We start from the raw sequence: 17,260 nt of genomic DNA on the forward strand, positions 1-17,260 counted from the left end.
CGATTTATCGATTGGGGTTTTGACTTGTAAATGGTGAAGAAATTTACAGAGAAGCCGAACAGTCAAAGTCCTTCGAAAACATGGTGGAGGCCGTACGCGTATTGACAGCAACCGCCGCCATGTTCAGCCACCCACTCTGTTTCTTCCTCTGTCCCAATAATTACTGTCGGAAGTCAATGTTTGGTTATAACTCAGACTTCTTCTTCTTCTTCTTCCAATTAAACAATTCATTAGTGCCTCTCCCACCGCTTCTCTTCCTTTTCTTTTCTATTTTTCGGTCAAAACTTGGAATTCTAAACTCTGCAAAAGCCTTTGAAATCATCAACCCCCAAAACCCACCAAACATTTTCAGTTTTTTTTCTCCATCCGACCCTTTTGAATCGCCTTCTTCTTCATCGGAGCAATGTCTTTCAACGTCAACCGGTTCGATCCTCAGTCGGCGGCGGAGAAAGCGGTTTCCGTCATCGGATTTGGGTTCGATCTCTGTAACGACTTGCGATTATCGTCTTGCAAACCGGGTCCATCCGGGTCGAAATTGATCGACATCGATTTGACACGAACCAAAGACCTCGTACTCCCTGCCGGTGTTGTCGTCCCTAATGTCTCGAATTCGATCAAGTGCGATAAAGGCGAGCGTACTAGATTCCGGTCGGATGTCGTCTCCTTCAATCAGGTCAAGTTCAAAACCGATTTTTAGCGTTTTTAGCTCGGAATTCTCGATTTTTTTCATCTGGGTCAGTTTAATTTCATTTAAATTTGCTATCTTGGCTTGATAATCGAACTGGGTTTATGTTTTTTTGGGTGGAAAACAGATGTCGGAGCTGTTTAATCAGCAATTGTCTTTGTCGGGGAAAATTCCGTCGGCGTTTTTCAACAGTATGTTTGGATTAAAGGGTTGCTGGCAGAACGATGCAGGTTCCTCCAAAAGTCTTGGATTTGATGGCTGTTTCATTACTCTGTATAACATTGAATTGGAAAGATCTCATATAACTCTCTCTGAGCAAGTCAAACGGGAGGTGCCTTCTTCATGGGACCCTGCTGCGCTTGCTAAGTATGTTCCTTTTTTGGCTTTTTTTTTCGTTGTTTGTCTGTCTGAAGTGGAATATCTGCACTGATTTTTTCTGAAGTTCTTTGTGGTAATCTTTTGTCGTTGATAGAGTGATAATTGTTGATACCTCATAATGGTTTAAGGACAAAATGATCACGTTTGGGACACCATTTGAAAAATATTCTTCTTAGGGAGAATCAACTTTGACATATTTGAGTAATGATATGATCCAGTTAGGTAGGCATAAGGTGTGAGATCTTACATCGGTTGGAGAGGGGAATGAAACATTTCTTATAATGATGTGAAAACCTTTCCCTAGTAGAAGTGTTTTAAAGTCGTGAGGTTGACGACGATACGTAACGAGTTTAAGCGGACAATATCGGTTAGCGGTGGGCTTGGACCGTCACTAATGGTATCAGAGCCAAACACTAGGGGGTTGGATTGTGAGATCCCACATCAGTTGGAGAGGGGAACAAAATATTTCTTATAAGGGTGTGGAAACCTCTCTCTAGCAAACGCGTTTTAAAAACCGTGAGGCTGACGATGGACAATATCTGCTAGCGGTGGACTTGAACCATTAGAAATGGTATCAAAGACAGACACCGGGTGGTGTGCCAGCAAGGATGTTGGACCCCCAAGGGGGTGGATCGTGAGATCCCACGTCAGTTGAAGAGGGGAACAAAACATTCTTGATAAGGGTGTGGAAACCTCTCCCTAGCCAACGTGTTTTAAAAATCGTGAGGCTGACAACGATACATAATGAGCTAAAGCGGAGGGCTATCTGCTAGCAGTGTACTTGAGCTCTTACATAAGCCTTTGTGCTTTTGCTTTTGGTTCCCCAAAAAAGATTTCATAGCAACGGGGAAGGTTGATCACGCTTATATACCCTTGATCTTCCCCTTGTTTACCCCGTGTGAGACTTAGTTTGTATTTCCAACGTCATTAGACAAACGTTAGCGCGCATTTGACACGTTACATCTGATTTTGTTTCTGCCAACTGATACTAACTTGATTTTAGGTTCATTGAGAACTATGGTACTCATGTGGTTGTGGGTGTAAAAATGGGAGGAAAAGATGTCATTTTTATGAGGCAATTACGAGAATCCAACATAGAACAAGCTGAAGTGCAGAAGAAGTTGAAGCAATTAGCAGATGAAAGATTTTCTGAAGATGTAAATGGAGGCTTCATGTCAAATTCTACTGCTGCAAAAATTAAGGTACATACTCAAGAACATTAATCGCTATCGCCATTCCGTAGATTGAATGGCGATTCGTGTTCTTTCCTTGAAACATGTTATATTTTGTTCGTATTGGCAAGGTTTGAGGTTAGTGATGCAAATCTCCGGCTTGTTACGAGATATACCAATTGTCTTTGAACATGTTTGGAAGTAATTTTAAAACGGCCAAAATCACTTGTCATACCTGATTATATCGATAATTAGGATCTTCCGTTTCAATTTTCAGGACGAGTATTCTATGCCATGGCAGCTTCGTCATGCATTTGCTGCCTCTATCAAACCGCCAATTATCACTCACTCGAAGGGTGATGTAAGTGTCTCGAGATCTAGTTATTCATCGTTCGAGTAGAATGCTACCTAATAGAGAACTGACTTATTTAATTGAATGGATGCAGGAGTTGACGACAATTTATGTTAGGAGGGGAGGCGTTGATGTTGGTCAAAGTCATAATCAATGGCTCTCGACCGTATCTCAATCGCCTAATGTTATTTCGATGTCCTTCGTGCCCATAACATCGCTCCTGAATGGCGTCCGAGGCAATGGATTTCTAAGCCATGCAGTAAACCTGTACCTAAGATGCAAGTATCCCAGTCTTGCTGTTAACTTTTGTCTATCTATGGCCAATGGCCTATTTTTCAATGGTCTTGGGTAATTTTTGTCCTATAAACTTTGCCTGTACCTGTACTAAGAAACTGAAATATGGAGATCAGCATTGCCTTAGTACTTGAGAAGCCATTAAAATATTGACACCAGATTCAAGCCTGCAAGTTCTAATTCACATTGAATTTACCATTAGTGATGGATTTTGATCATTGAAAATTTGTGCAGATAAACCTCCAATTGAGGAGCTTCAGCAGTTTCTGGAATTTCAGCTGCCTCGACAATGGGCACCGGTGTACGCCGATCTTCCTCTCGCTACTCGGCTTAGGAAACAAGCCTCTCCATCTCTGAAGTTCACTTTGATGGGCCCCAAGCTGTATGTAAATACTACTAAGGTAATCTTCCGACTTGAAGACGGGTTTGTCAAAATGACGATGCTGAGATTGAACATGATTTTGCAACTGCAGGTTGATTCGAACAGTCGTCCAGTAACGGGAGTTCGGTTGTTTCTGGAAGGAAAGAAAAGTGACCATCTTGCAATTCATCTTCAGCATCTATCAACTCTTCCCAAGACTATCCAACTCTCAGATGATCTGAGTTATGGACCCATTGACGAGCCAGAGGAGAAGGGCTACTTCCAACCAGTTAAATGGAGCATATTTTCACATGTCTGCACTGCTCCAGTGCAGTACAATGGTTCACTAATTGATGACGATACTGCTTCTATCGTCACAAAGGCTTGGTTTGAAGTTAAGGTTATTGGAATGAGAAAGGTATTGTTCCTGAGGCTTGGGTTTTCGACGGTGGCATCAGCAAAGATTCGTCGATCAGAATGGGAAGGACCTTCAACGTCATCCCGAAAATCTGGACTCATATCCACCTTTATCAGCACAAGGTTTAGTACAGGGCTGCAGCAGCCAGAAGCGCAACCAAAAATTGAATTGAACTCGGCTGTTTATCCCGATGGTCCACCTTTGACTGTGAGAGCAATGAAAATGTTGAACGTCATCGATACGAAAGAAATGGTGCGTGGCCCTGAGAACTCACCTGGATACTGGGTGGTCACTGGAGCCAAGCTTTGTGTTGAAGGTGCCCGGATCTCTATCAAAGTGAAATACTCGTTGTTAACCATATTGTCGGAGGATTCTATGATCTGATAAAGAGAAAACTAGGCAGTGAGTAGATACAACTATTTTTCTGCTGTAAATGTGTTTTGTATATTATTCCTATATAGTCAGCCACAAAACACCATTCTTATTTCATAGTGAACCAAACAGTATTTTTAGAATGTAAATCTCTGCTGTATTAAGCATGTTTTGGAACAATTTTTTGGGAGTGAGAATTTCTGGTGCCACAACTATATAGTCAACCAAAAAAAAAGTTACATTTACCCCCATTGAAAATCGTATGCATTTTGTGGAATTTATACTCATCAGTTCAGTAATCCAGCATTTTCTTTTTCATGTATATTTATATGAAGTGTTATGCAACAAAAAACTTGACTTTTAACACAAAGTATGAATATTTCATTTGAATGCTAAAAGTTGCAACTATATATAGACTTGTTCATGAAGGAATTCACATCTAATATTGGAAAATTGATCTCCAGCTAAGCAAAACTATCAGGATAGTCATGAAAAAAAGGTACTCGAGTATAACCTAGCCCTCTTTTCTCACTGATTACTCTTTCACCTGGAAAACCATGAAGAGAGGAACATCCAAGCACCAAAAATTGGGAAGGTAACTATAGCAGACGCCTAAAAATCCATAAAAAAAACATGATTAGATTATGCAAGTACGCAGAAAAACAGGCAAGAGATTCAAGATGAAGCATCGAGATTTTTGCAGCTTACCAGAAAGAAAATAACTTCCCTGTTTACAAGATATGCTGCATAGTCCCTTCTTTCCATTTCTTGTTTGATCAGTCTTTGTAACTGCAGATATCAATATTCAAACTTTATAGTCATTATGACGAAGGGATATAGATGAGATTGGCATTGCATATTCAGCTGAAACAATTATATTCCCGTATGATATACAAATGTCAAAGATCAAGGGATGGAGGTAGAAAGTTCTAAAAGAATTATACGGTGGGCCATTGGTTTCGTTCCCATGTCTTTGCAGAAGTTATTAGATTGACTTTAATCTTTCCGTTCACGAACACATACCTCATGGTGATACTTTTTGGCTTCTTCATAGACTCCTTGGAAGTATTGGATGGCTCCTGTAACCATGGAACTCAAGGTAGGCACTTTGCTGAACAGATGATAGTTCAATGTCTGTAGGGCCTTCTGAAGTTGATTGATAAAACGTGTGTTGACCAACTATAAACAAAATTAAACATTTGATAAAGCTTACAAGTGAAAATATTTGAAAAAAAATCTGAAATGGTTAACGTTATTTGATTCTAACATTGGCTATAACTTATAGTGCAGCACTCTATGAAGGTGCAGCCAGCAAATAATGCACGGGTGAGCCAGAGTGAATGACAAGACAATGTTCGACCAGGCTTGTCAAAAAATTACCTTTAAAAAGGTGCATCTGGTTAGGGCAACTTGCTGGCGGACCTTCAAAGCATTTATCTAGTCACACGCCAATAAAGTTAGTTTATACATCAGCACAACAGCTCAACAATAAAATTTTCAATCATTGATCCCACTCCCGTAACACATACTTTTGTTATTTCAAGGGCCTGCTCTAGATGCCGAATATGAATCCACTGTTCAGATACTATGCTAGACATCTGGAAAATAAAATGGTCACAAAGTAAGCACACTAACAAAGGAATGCTTGCATAAAGAGACATTTTGTCCATGGATATAAGTTGGTTGAGGAGAAGATATGTTAGTTATAAAGAGAAATGAACTCATTCTCAATCAGAGTCCAGAACATGAACAAGTGCTTCCCCCGCATTTCTTCAGTTAGGTAAATCGTGAACAATAAATGGGAGGAAAACATGAAAAACTTCAAAAATGATAGGATGTAGAAGGATTTCTCATTTCTTATTGTCTACAATTTAAGAAGCATGCATACAACTTGACACATTATAATTTAAAATTTAGGACACGATATAGCAAGGACACATATCATTTCTATACAAGAAGGAAATTCAAAGTCCACAAATTTATATACTGAAAAATATGAGTTTGATGTATTTCACTCTCAAAATTTATTATTATATGCCTATATAGTATACTTAGCAAGAGTTTGATACTTGTCTACTAAATGTTGACCTATATTGACTTTGAACAACTGGTGTCTAATACATCTATTGTGCTAATAAGTGTCTAAGATGTATCCAAAAAGTGTTGGAGTGTCCAAGTGCCAACCTCGTATCAGATGAGGACACGCTAGCCAAACGAAAGTGTCTGGCTAAATCTATAATTATCATTGCATGACAAGGGGAACTACCAGATACCACAGTGTATAGGCCATATATATATATATATATTTATATTGTGTCACATAAACATGGAAAATAATAATAAAATTTTCGTCTTAGTTTTACACAATTTTCCATGACAAATACGTGAGCATGTTGAGTGAAACAATCAAACGATGTCTGCTATGAAGATTAAAAAACCCCCTAGTCTAAATTTATACCTTCTCAACTTGTGAGGTAACCTCTTCAAGTTTTTCCTCAGCTTCATGTGCCTTGACTTTCAAAAGATGAATATCAAAGTTGTTCTTTCTTAATACAGCCCAGAGAAGTCGTACCTAACATGCCCAAGCCAACTATACGGATCAATCGACTGTTTCCTGGACCAGAAAATCTACCGATGCAACTTTTCACATAAAAAATTAAATAGGAAAAAGTAGACAAACACCTCATCCTCTAGAGCAGCAATCCTTTCATCATGACTTAATGTTTTCCTCTGCAAATCAACTAAACTAATATCAGTCTCAATACTAAATTTCGACATTTCCTCAAAGAATTAACGCATTCAGGTGATGTCTGACTGTAAATTTTCTCCCTATTGACAAGCAATTGTTGAAATAGAAAACTTAACCTATAATCAGACATATTTTGCAATCATTTAGTAAATTCGGACGTGTGAATGGCTAATAGCCCACTCCAAAGTCTGTAATTGAACACATCAAACATATTCTGATGTACGAAAAGTATCAAAAAACAAGAGACGGAATGAATCTCTGAAAATGCACACAAAGATGAAGCAACATGTTCTTGATAATAATACACGAATCAAACCTTCATATCAAATAGAGCCGACTCCAAGTATTGAATCTTATGAGACATAGCCTCAATTAACCTTTCCTGCGCCACAATTTCATTGCCTTTCTCGGTTAAATTTTGCCTGCTTCCCTCCAGAACGGATTCTGCATTCGATTTTATCAAGTACAAGATAGCGACACCACAGAAAACTTACGTAATAAATGTACGCCTGAAGTCTAGATTGACAGACACTAGAATTAGCTAAATCATATGAAGAATTAAAAACCTCTCAATGTCATGTGAAATGAAAACAGTAAACAACATGCACCTAAGCGAGAGATCCTGAGCTTGATTTCCAGCAAATCATCGATCAACACATCGTTACTTGAACGAGCGAACGAAGCGACTTCGCAGACGGCGAAGAGAGGTAAGAATAAGGCGGGAAAGAGATACAAGATCTTAATGGGATGAGCCGCCATTTATGCAGAGCTTTCACACAAAAACTCTTCGGCAACGTCGAGCCACCCTGCAAATCATTTCCTCTATAAATAATAATAATAATAATAATCAATATTAATTATTTAATTTTTTTATATATAAATGTTATTAAAATTATAATTTTTAATGTAATATTATTTTGAAATTTTGATGTTTTTAATAATCTTTCCTTAATAAAATTATTGATAAATAAAGTTTTTTTTAATAAAATTTTATTTTTTATAAAAATATTTGATTAATTAAAAATTATGAAATTTAAATTATAAAATATTAAATTTTATTAAATTGTTGCCCTTTCAACGTAACTCTGTTGGAGGATAACAATAGCTAATTTAGGGAATGATCATGGGTGTATAATCAAATAATACTATATTCATTGGTACGAGGCCAAAGCAAAGCCATGAGAGCTTATGCTCAAAGGGTACAATATCATACCGTGGTGGAGAGGCGTGATTCCTAACATAGTATTAGAGGCATGCCCTAAATTTGGGCATGCCAATAAATGGGTAAATTCTCAAATGTCTAATAAAGGAGTCGATTAAGAGAAGACATACTTTTTTGTTCGAGAGGAGGTGTTGGATGATGAAAGGATTTAGGGAATGATCATAGCTTGCCATGGTGGAGAGTGAGTCACATTCCCAACAACCTCTACCCGCGACTGGACCTATCAATCTCTCACTTCACTTGAACCGAACGCCGTTCAAGGGTTCAAATCCGTGCCGGCCTTGTCTGCGACTACTTTTAGTCTGCTCTCCGTCGACAGGTACGCCCCATTCTTTATTGAAAATTGGTATATGGAATGTACAAAATGGTAGATGAAATCTGGGGGAGGATTCTTTTTCAGATTGTTCACTAGGTACTGTGGATGAAGAAAATTGGTTCTGATTCTAGTTTCTGTGTGGCCGATTTGGACCATTCCCTACTCCGATTGTTATGTGGGGCTTATGCTGTAATGGGAAAGTGTGCGAGGATTGAACAATACTTTAAACTAAGTTGTCAAAATCTTGCAGAATACTATTAAGAATATATGTAATTATCTACCTGGCTTAAGTTTTCTGTGTAGAATAGTGGTTGATGACCAATAGAATAGCTAAGCAAAGCCAGAAGCAGACAACCCTAAGGCAAAATACATCAGTTGGGGCCAAGGACAAAAGTAGAGGCATGTGATTGTATTTGAAGGTATTAATCCTCCCAAGTGCAGCAAATCAAGAAAAAGAACCAATTTGCGGTGGTTGAAAGTGTAACAGCCGAATCCCACCACTAGAAAATATTGTCTTTTTTGGGGTTTTCTCTCAAGGTTTTAAAGCGTGTCTACTATTGAGAGGTTTCCAAACAGAAATGATTCGTTCTTCCCTCCAACCAATGCAGGATCTCACAATCCACCCCCTTAGGGCCTAGTGTTCTCTTTGGCACACCACCCGGTGGCTCTAATACCATTTGTAACAGCCCAAGCCCATTGCTAGCAGACTTCTAATGCTTAGAGAAAAATGGGGAGATGGAAATTGGGACGAAATCTATTGAAGCTTACGTGAGAAAATACTAGAAGGCTCAAATGCTTCACTTGGACCATTGCTATGCCAAGATAAAGTCCGACCCTTTGAATTATGTAAAGAAGTGAAGCTGACATATCAATGTCTGTATTAGAAAATGTTCTTTAGAAGTGAAAACCAAGACAGGTAGACTCACTCAACAGTGAAATGTTCGGTTAGTCTTTGGCAGGCTAATTTGACTCCTGAGATATTGGCAGTAGAAAGACACTCCTGTGGTTTTAATTCAATAGAACGTTCATATCTAGTGTCAAAAAGTGCGAGTTTCCATCCAGTTATTATGAGAACTAAAGAAATTTATCCTATTATGTTTAACTATTTATAATTTTTCCCATTTATTTTAGTGCTTTTAGTAGCAAATGTTTCCTTCATTAATTGTCAAGAAACTTGATCTGTTGTGAAATGCTAATGAACTATCTACGATTCTTCAGTGTTGTAACAATGCATGTTGTCTTCTCTAAAAACCACGATGGTGGTGATATGAATCGTTGGTTTGATGTATTTGTTGGCATCTTTTATTGAATTTCAAACTTTCCAAGAGTTCTTTTGCTCTATGATTGTATTTTTTCATATGATTGAAAAATATTGAAAAAAATTTCATATGCTTCAGGTTCAATCGGAAGTTAGAAAGTCTGATGCTTGAAGGAAGAGAGGAAGAATGGGCAGTAAAGCTTATGTTTAAATGGGCAAAAACAGTCACACCTTCTCACGTTGAACAGCTAATAAGAGTGGAACGAGACATAAACAAGGCGCTTCTCATATTTGACTCGGCAACAGCCGAGTATACAAATGGTTTTCAGCATGATCTCAATACTTTTTGGTTCGTGATTAGTAAGATGGTTTCTGCCAACCAGTTCAGGTTAGCAGACACACTTCTTGACAGGATGAAGGAAGATAATTTTGATGTCATTGAGGTTATATTTCTCTCTATTTGTCGGGCTTATGGTTGTATCCATAAGCCATTGGATTCCATTAGAGTTTTCCACAAAATGCAGGATTTCCATTGCAAACGTGTTTGCCATTCTTGTTGAAGAAAATCAATCAAAATTGGCTTTTAGATTTTATAGGTATATGAGAAAAATGGGCATTCCCTACACTGTAAGCCTCTATTAATGTTCTAATCAAAGCCCTTTGCAAGAACAGTGGAACCATGGATAGTGCAATGTACATATTTCGTGACATGTCCAATCATGGGTGTGAACCTGATTCATATACATATGGAACTCTGATCAATGGGTTATGTTGATTGGGAAACATTGTTAAAGCAAAGGAATTATTGCGAGAGATGGACACTAAAGGTTGCTCACCTTCTGTTGTTACCTATACATCAATGATACATGGTTTGTGTGCAATTCAAGTACTTAAAGATATGATGGGCAAGGGTATTGCACCTAATGTATTTACTTACAGTACCCTAATGGATGGATTTTGCAAGGCTGGCCATTCTTTGCAAGCTAGTAGATTTCAAGAAGCTGCAAACTTCTTGGATGAGATGGTCATTTGAGGGATCACACCTAATAGATTAACATGGAGCCTTCATGTCAGGACTCATAACAGAGTAATTCATGGTCTTTGCACTATCAACGATTCGCATCGAGCATTTCAGCTGTATCTTAGTGTCCAGACCGTGGTATTAATGTCACTGTTTATACTTCTTATTCTTTATTCAAATGCTTCTGTAACAAAAGAGATCTTTATAAAACTTCTAGATTTCTGGATAGTACCATGGCTGATTGCTTTTTACTGCTTGAAAATATCATTAGCCATCTCAACAACATTATCAGTCTTCTTGATGGTAGTTTCTGTATAATCATGGTGTCTATGGGAAGCGAAACAGAACATTGGCATACCAATTGGGATGATTTGCCTTGCTCCATTTATATCCTTACACCCAGACATTTTTGTAGGTAGCTTTTGGAGTAAAGCCATGCGAATTGCCACTTGCATGGTACGTATTATTAGCCTTGTTTTGAACTATTCTCGTTGCCTATACATCTTTCTCATGCACGTCTTGAGTTGTTTGTAACTTTGTAGTAGTAGTAGAAACATTACGTGACAGATAATGCAAGAGCTTATCATTTGATTTCTATTTACTTTTTTCATGGTTTTGAAGGGCTTTGTTCATGTAATGGAACTTTTATGCTTTCATATTCTCTTTTAGCGTAGATGGGCTGACTTTGCATGCATACATAAATGCTCATTAGAATGATTGATGTGCTATACTTTCTAGAAGTGGCTAACATTAGAATGATTGATGCTACTCTAGATTTGGTCTTTAATCAGTTGGCTTTGCACAAAACAAAGACAACCTATTCATATAGAAATCTATTGCTAGCCCTTCATAGATGAGTTTTGTGAACTCTGAATATGAATCCCATCCATGAAATCGTCCCACTCGAGTTTTTTGGTTCTACAATTGTGTTTCTGAGTTCTGATTAGCATCTTCCAAAAGAAGTAATAGTTCAGTTTTTTATAGAATAAGCTTTCATTATGTCACCACCACTACTATCTACAAATGGTCTCATGATTAAATTTCTGTGTGATCTATGAACTCCTCTGCATTCTGATCCATACCAAATGAGATATAGTGCTCAAGGAGAAAGAAGTTAAAGCCATACTGNGTCTTAGTTTTACACAATTTTCCATGACAAATACGTGAGCATGTTGAGTGAAACAATCAAACGATGTCTGCTATGAAGATTAAAAAACCCCCTAGTCTAAATTTATACCTTCTCAACTTGTGAGGTAACCTCTTCAAGTTTTTCCTCAGCTTCATGTGCCTTGACTTTCAAAAGATGAATATCAAAGTTGTTCTTTCTTAATACAGCCCAGAGAAGTCGTACCTAACATGCCCAAGCCAACTATACGGATCAATCGACTGTTTCCTGGACCAGAAAATCTACCGATGCAACTTTTCACATAAAAAATTAAATAGGAAAAAGTAGACAAACACCTCATCCTCTAGAGCAGCAATCCTTTCATCATGACTTAATGTTTTCCTCTGCAAATCAACTAAACTAATATCAGTCTCAATACTAAATTTCGACATTTCCTCAAAGAATTAACGCATTCAGGTGATGTCTGACTGTAAATTTTCTCCCTATTGACAAGCAATTGTTGAAATAGAAAACTTAACCTATAATCAGACATATTTTGCAATCATTTAGTAAATTCGGACGTGTGAATGGCTAATAGCCCACTCCAAAGTCTGTAATTGAACACATCAAACATATTCTGATGTACGAAAAGTATCAAAAAACAAGAGACGGAATGAATCTCTGAAAATGCACACAAAGATGAAGCAACATGTTCTTGATAATAATACACGAATCAAACCTTCATATCAAATAGAGCCGACTCCAAGTATTGAATCTTATGAGACATAGCCTCAATTAACCTTTCCTGCGCCACAATTTCATTGCCTTTCTCGGTTAAATTTTGCCTGCTTCCCTCCAGAACGGATTCTGCATTCGATTTTATCAAGTACAAGATAGCGACACCACAGAAAACTTACGTAATAAATGTACGCCTGAAGTCTAGATTGACAGACACTAGAATTAGCTAAATCATATGAAGAATTAAAAACCTCTCAATGTCATGTGAAATGAAAACAGTAAACAACATGCACCTAAGCGAGAGATCCTGAGCTTGATTTCCAGCAAATCATCGATCAACACATCGTTACTTGAACGAGCGAACGAAGCGACTTCGCAGACGGCGAAGAGAGGTAAGAATAAGGCGGGAAAGAGATACAAGATCTTAATGGGATGAGCCGCCATTTATGCAGAGCTTTCACACAAAAACTCTTCGGCAACGTCGAGCCACCCTGCAAATCATTTCCTCTATAAATAATAATAATAATAATAATCAATATTAATTATTTAATTTTTTTATATATAAATGTTATTAAAATTATAATTTTTAATGTAATATTATTTTGAAATTTTGATGTTTTTAATAATCTTTCCTTAATAAAATTATTGATAAATAAAGTTTTTTTTAATAAAATTTTATTTTTTATAAAAATATTTGATTAATTAAAAATTATGAAATTTAAATTATAAAATATTAAATTTTATTAAATTGTTGCCCTTTCAACGTAACTCTGTTGGAGGATAACAATAGCTAATTTAGGGAATGATCATGGGTGTATAATCAAATAATACTATATTCATTGGTACGAGGCCAAAGCAAAGCCATGAGAGCTTATGCTCAAAGGGTACAATATCATACCGTGGTGGAGAGGCGTGATTCCTAACATAGTATTAGAGGCATGCCCTAAATTTGGGCATGCCAATAAATGGGTAAATTCTCAAATGTCTAATAAAGGAGTCGATTAAGAGAAGACATACTTTTTTGTTCGAGAGGAGGTGTTGGATGATGAAAGGATTTAGGGAATGATCATAGCTTGCCATGGTGGAGAGTGAGTCACATTCCCAACAACCTCTACCCGCGACTGGACCTATCAATCTCTCACTTCACTTGAACCGAACGCCGTTCAAGGGTTCAAATCCGTGCCGGCCTTGTCTGCGACTACTTTTAGTCTGCTCTCCGTCGACAGGTACGCCCCATTCTTTATTGAAAATTGGTATATGGAATGTACAAAATGGTAGATGAAATCTGGGGGAGGATTCTTTTTCAGATTGTTCACTAGGTACTGTGGATGAAGAAAATTGGTTCTGATTCTAGTTTCTGTGTGGCCGATTTGGACCATTCCCTACTCCGATTGTTATGTGGGGCTTATGCTGTAATGGGAAAGTGTGCGAGGATTGAACAATACTTTAAACTAAGTTGTCAAAATCTTGCAGAATACTATTAAGAATATATGTAATTATCTACCTGGCTTAAGTTTTCTGTGTAGAATAGTGGTTGATGACCAATAGAATAGCTAAGCAAAGCCAGAAGCAGACAACCCTAAGGCAAAATACATCAGTTGGGGCCAAGGACAAAAGTAGAGGCATGTGATTGTATTTGAAGGTATTAATCCTCCCAAGTGCAGCAAATCAAGAAAAAGAACCAATTTGCGGTGGTTGAAAGTGTAACAGCCGAATCCCACCACTAGAAAATATTGTCTTTTTTGGGGTTTTCTCTCAAGGTTTTAAAGCGTGTCTACTATTGAGAGGTTTCCAAACAGAAATGATTCGTTCTTCCCTCCAACCAATGCAGGATCTCACAATCCACCCCCTTAGGGCCTAGTGTTCTCTTTGGCACACCACCCGGTGGCTCTAATACCATTTGTAACAGCCCAAGCCCATTGCTAGCAGACTTCTAATGCTTAGAGAAAAATGGGGAGATGGAAATTGGGACGAAATCTATTGAAGCTTACGTGAGAAAATACTAGAAGGCTCAAATGCTTCACTTGGACCATTGCTATGCCAAGATAAAGTCCGACCCTTTGAATTATGTAAAGAAGTGAAGCTGACATATCAATGTCTGTATTAGAAAATGTTCTTTAGAAGTGAAAACCAAGACAGGTAGACTCACTCAACAGTGAAATGTTCGGTTAGTCTTTGGCAGGCTAATTTGACTCCTGAGATATTGGCAGTAGAAAGACACTCCTGTGGTTTTAATTCAATAGAACGTTCATATCTAGTGTCAAAAAGTGCGAGTTTCCATCCAGTTATTATGAGAACTAAAGAAATTTATCCTATTATGTTTAACTATTTATAATTTTTCCCATTTATTTTAGTGCTTTTAGTAGCAAATGTTTCCTTCATTAATTGTCAAGAAACTTGATCTGTTGTGAAATGCTAATGAACTATCTACGATTCTTCAGTGTTGTAACAATGCATGTTGTCTTCTCTAAAAACCACGATGGTGGTGATATGAATCGTTGGTTTGATGTATTTGTTGGCATCTTTTATTGAATTTCAAACTTTCCAAGAGTTCTTTTGCTCTATGATTGTATTTTTTCATATGATTGAAAAATATTGAAAAAAATTTCATATGCTTCAGGTTCAATCGGAAGTTAGAAAGTCTGATGCTTGAAGGAAGAGAGGAAGAATGGGCAGTAAAGCTTATGTTTAAATGGGCAAAAACAGTCACACCTTCTCACGTTGAACAGCTAATAAGAGTGGAACGAGACATAAACAAGGCGCTTCTCATATTTGACTCGGCAACAGCCGAGTATACAAATGGTTTTCAGCATGATCTCAATACTTTTTGGTTCGTGATTAGTAAGATGGTTTCTGCCAACCAGTTCAGGTTAGCAGACACACTTCTTGACAGGATGAAGGAAGATAATTTTGATGTCATTGAGGTTATATTTCTCTCTATTTGTCGGGCTTATGGTTGTATCCATAAGCCATTGGATTCCATTAGAGTTTTCCACAAAATGCAGGATTTCCATTGCAAACGTGTTTGCCATTCTTGTTGAAGAAAATCAATCAAAATTGGCTTTTAGATTTTATAGGTATATGAGAAAAATGGGCATTCCCTACACTGTAAGCCTCTATTAATGTTCTAATCAAAGCCCTTTGCAAGAACAGTGGAACCATGGATAGTGCAATGTACATATTTCGTGACATGTCCAATCATGGGTGTGAACCTGATTCATATACATATGGAACTCTGATCAATGGGTTATGTTGATTGGGAAACATTGTTAAAGCAAAGGAATTATTGCGAGAGATGGACACTAAAGGTTGCTCACCTTCTGTTGTTACCTATACATCAATGATACATGGTTTGTGTGCAATTCAAGTACTTAAAGATATGATGGGCAAGGGTATTGCACCTAATGTATTTACTTACAGTACCCTAATGGATGGATTTTGCAAGGCTGGCCATTCTTTGCAAGCTAGTAGATTTCAAGAAGCTGCAAACTTCTTGGATGAGATGGTCATTTGAGGGATCACACCTAATAGATTAACATGGAGCCTTCATGTCAGGACTCATAACAGAGTAATTCATGGTCTTTGCACTATCAACGATTCGCATCGAGCATTTCAGCTGTATCTTAGTGTCCAGACCGTGGTATTAATGTCACTGTTTATACTTCTTATTCTTTATTCAAATGCTTCTGTAACAAAAGAGATCTTTATAAAACTTCTAGATTTCTGGATAGTACCATGGCTGATTGCTTTTTACTGCTTGAAAATATCATTAGCCATCTCAACAACATTATCAGTCTTCTTGATGGTAGTTTCTGTATAATCATGGTGTCTATGGGAAGCGAAACAGAACATTGGCATACCAATTGGGATGATTTGCCTTGCTCCATTTATATCCTTACACCCAGACATTTTTGTAGGTAGCTTTTGGAGTAAAGCCATGCGAATTGCCACTTGCATGGTACGTATTATTAGCCTTGTTTTGAACTATTCTCGTTGCCTATACATCTTTCTCATGCACGTCTTGAGTTGTTTGTAACTTTGTAGTAGTAGTAGAAACATTACGTGACAGATAATGCAAGAGCTTATCATTTGATTTCTATTTACTTTTTTCATGGTTTTGAAGGGCTTTGTTCATGTAATGGAACTTTTATGCTTTCATATTCTCTTTTAGCGTAGATGGGCTGACTTTGCATGCATACATAAATGCTCATTAGAATGATTGATGTGCTATACTTTCTAGAAGTGGCTAACATTAGAATGATTGATGCTACTCTAGATTTGGTCTTTAATCAGTTGGCTTTGCACAAAACAAAGACAACCTATTCATATAGAAATCTATTGCTAGCCCTTCATAGATGAGTTTTGTGAACTCTGAATATGAATCCCATCCATGAAATCGTCCCACTCGAGTTTTTTGGTTCTACAATTGTGTTTCTGAGTTCTGATTAGCATCTTCCAAAAGAAGTAATAGTTCAGTTTTTTATAGAATAAGCTTTCATTATGTCACCACCACTACTATCTACAAATGGTCTCATGATTAAATTTCTGTGTGATCTATGAACTCCTCTGCATTCTGATCCATACCAAATGAGATATAGTGCTCAAGGAGAAAGAAGTTAAAGCCATACTGGATAATTGTGAGCTTTTTGAGCTAGATATGTGCCTTTTCACCAACTCTATTAGCAATAGGACCATATTTTGAATATTTTAGCCTATGCTTATTATGATTTGAACCTATAACGTGTACCAGGATCATAAAACTATTAAGATGATTAATCTGCTCTCTTTTTAGTGGGGGGGGGGGGGGGGGGGGGGGGGG

The 17,260-nt window shown here is 37.5% G+C and overlaps 3 protein-coding genes and 2 pseudogenes across 6 annotated transcripts; 3 read left to right on the top strand and 2 right to left on the bottom strand.

The window, feature by feature from the left end:
• The first annotated feature begins 111 nt into the window (after window positions 1-111).
• Window positions 112-4,286, top strand: LOC111457211 (MACPF domain-containing protein NSL1). Of its 2 annotated transcripts, XM_023099396.1 has the most exons (7): window positions 120-673; window positions 813-1,051; window positions 2,067-2,265; window positions 2,513-2,596; window positions 2,682-2,865; window positions 3,116-3,282; window positions 3,355-4,286. In XM_023099396.1, the coding sequence occupies exons 1-7, from the start codon at window positions 404-406 to the stop codon at window positions 4,042-4,044; spliced, it is 1,833 nt and encodes a 610-aa protein (XP_022955164.1). In that variant the 5' UTR covers window positions 120-403; the 3' UTR covers window positions 4,045-4,286. The 2 variants fall into 2 exon arrangements, with proteins under 2 accessions (XP_022955162.1, XP_022955164.1); XM_023099394.1 differs by having other exon boundaries at window positions 112-673; window positions 3,116-4,286.
• Window positions 3,811-7,585, bottom strand: LOC111457212. 3 transcript variants are annotated; one of them, XR_002712885.1, is made up of 11 exons: window positions 7,390-7,585; window positions 7,098-7,225; window positions 6,715-6,762; window positions 6,491-6,604; window positions 5,562-5,630; window positions 5,413-5,469; window positions 5,056-5,211; window positions 4,741-4,821; window positions 4,547-4,644; window positions 3,935-3,988; window positions 3,811-3,865 (listed from the first exon to the last, which is right to left on the bottom strand). XR_002712885.1 is itself a non-coding variant. In XM_023099397.1 (10 exons), exons 1-9 carry the CDS (start codon window positions 7,538-7,540, stop codon window positions 4,576-4,578), a joined length of 873 nt encoding a protein of 290 aa, XP_022955165.1. In that variant the 5' UTR covers window positions 7,541-7,585; the 3' UTR covers window positions 3,918-3,988; window positions 4,547-4,575. The 3 variants fall into 3 exon arrangements, 2 of the variants coding, with proteins under 2 accessions (XP_022955165.1, XP_022955166.1); XM_023099397.1 differs by lacking the exon at window positions 3,811-3,865 and having other exon boundaries at window positions 3,918-3,988; XM_023099398.1 differs by lacking the exon at window positions 3,811-3,865 and having other exon boundaries at window positions 3,924-3,988; window positions 4,572-4,644.
• Window positions 7,586-8,223: 638 nt separating this feature from the next.
• LOC111457152 lies at window positions 8,224-11,082 on the top strand (annotated as a pseudogene).
• A 355-nt stretch (window positions 11,083-11,437) lies between these two features.
• On the bottom strand, window positions 11,438-12,926 carry LOC111456706. Its single transcript, XM_023098674.1, has 5 exons — window positions 12,735-12,926; window positions 12,443-12,570; window positions 12,060-12,107; window positions 11,836-11,949; window positions 11,438-11,548 (listed from the first exon to the last, which is right to left on the bottom strand). Exons 1-5 carry the CDS (start codon window positions 12,883-12,885, stop codon window positions 11,438-11,440), a joined length of 552 nt encoding a protein of 183 aa, XP_022954442.1. The 5' UTR covers window positions 12,886-12,926.
• A 642-nt stretch (window positions 12,927-13,568) lies between these two features.
• On the top strand, window positions 13,569-16,427 carry LOC111457099 (annotated as a pseudogene).
• Window positions 16,428-17,260: the final 833 nt, after the last annotated feature.

Source organism: Cucurbita moschata, unplaced genomic scaffold (assembly GCF_002738365.1).
Source record: "Cucurbita moschata cultivar Rifu unplaced genomic scaffold, Cmos_1.0 Cmo_Scf00019, whole genome shotgun sequence".
In the NCBI taxonomy this organism is placed as follows: domain Eukaryota; kingdom Viridiplantae; phylum Streptophyta; class Magnoliopsida; order Cucurbitales; family Cucurbitaceae; genus Cucurbita; species Cucurbita moschata.

Excerpts from the sequence above, each read along its gene's own strand:
- LOC111457211 (XM_023099394.1), top strand. The coding sequence starts at position 404 with ATGTCTTTCAACGTCAACCGGTTCGATCCTCAGTCGGCGGCGGAGAAA. Across the intron at positions 1,052-2,066 it reads GACCCTGCTGCGCTTGCTAA|GTTCATTGAGAACTATGGTA; the intron begins GTATGTTCCTTT and ends ACTTGATTTTAG. Across the intron at positions 2,266-2,512 it reads CTACTGCTGCAAAAATTAAG|GACGAGTATTCTATGCCATG; the intron begins GTACATACTCAA and ends TTCAATTTTCAG.
- LOC111457212 (XM_023099397.1), bottom strand. The coding sequence starts at position 7,540 with ATGGCGGCTCATCCCATTAAGATCTTGTATCTCTTTCCCGCCTTATTC. Across the intron at positions 5,212-5,412 it reads CCAGATGCACCTTTTTAAAG|TTGGTCAACACACGTTTTAT; the intron begins GTAATTTTTTGA and ends TTTTGTTTATAG. Across the intron at positions 4,645-4,740 it reads GGGAAGTTATTTTCTTTCTG|GCGTCTGCTATAGTTACCTT; the intron begins GTAAGCTGCAAA and ends ATGGATTTTTAG.
- LOC111456706 (XM_023098674.1), bottom strand. The coding sequence starts at position 12,885 with ATGGCGGCTCATCCCATTAAGATCTTGTATCTCTTTCCCGCCTTATTC. Across the intron at positions 12,571-12,734 it reads GCTCAGGATCTCTCGCTTAG|AATCCGTTCTGGAGGGAAGC; the intron begins GTGCATGTTGTT and ends AATCGAATGCAG. Across the intron at positions 11,549-11,835 it reads TTACCTCACAAGTTGAGAAG|ATGCTAATCAGAACTCAGAA; the intron begins GTATAAATTTAG and ends TTCTTTTGGAAG.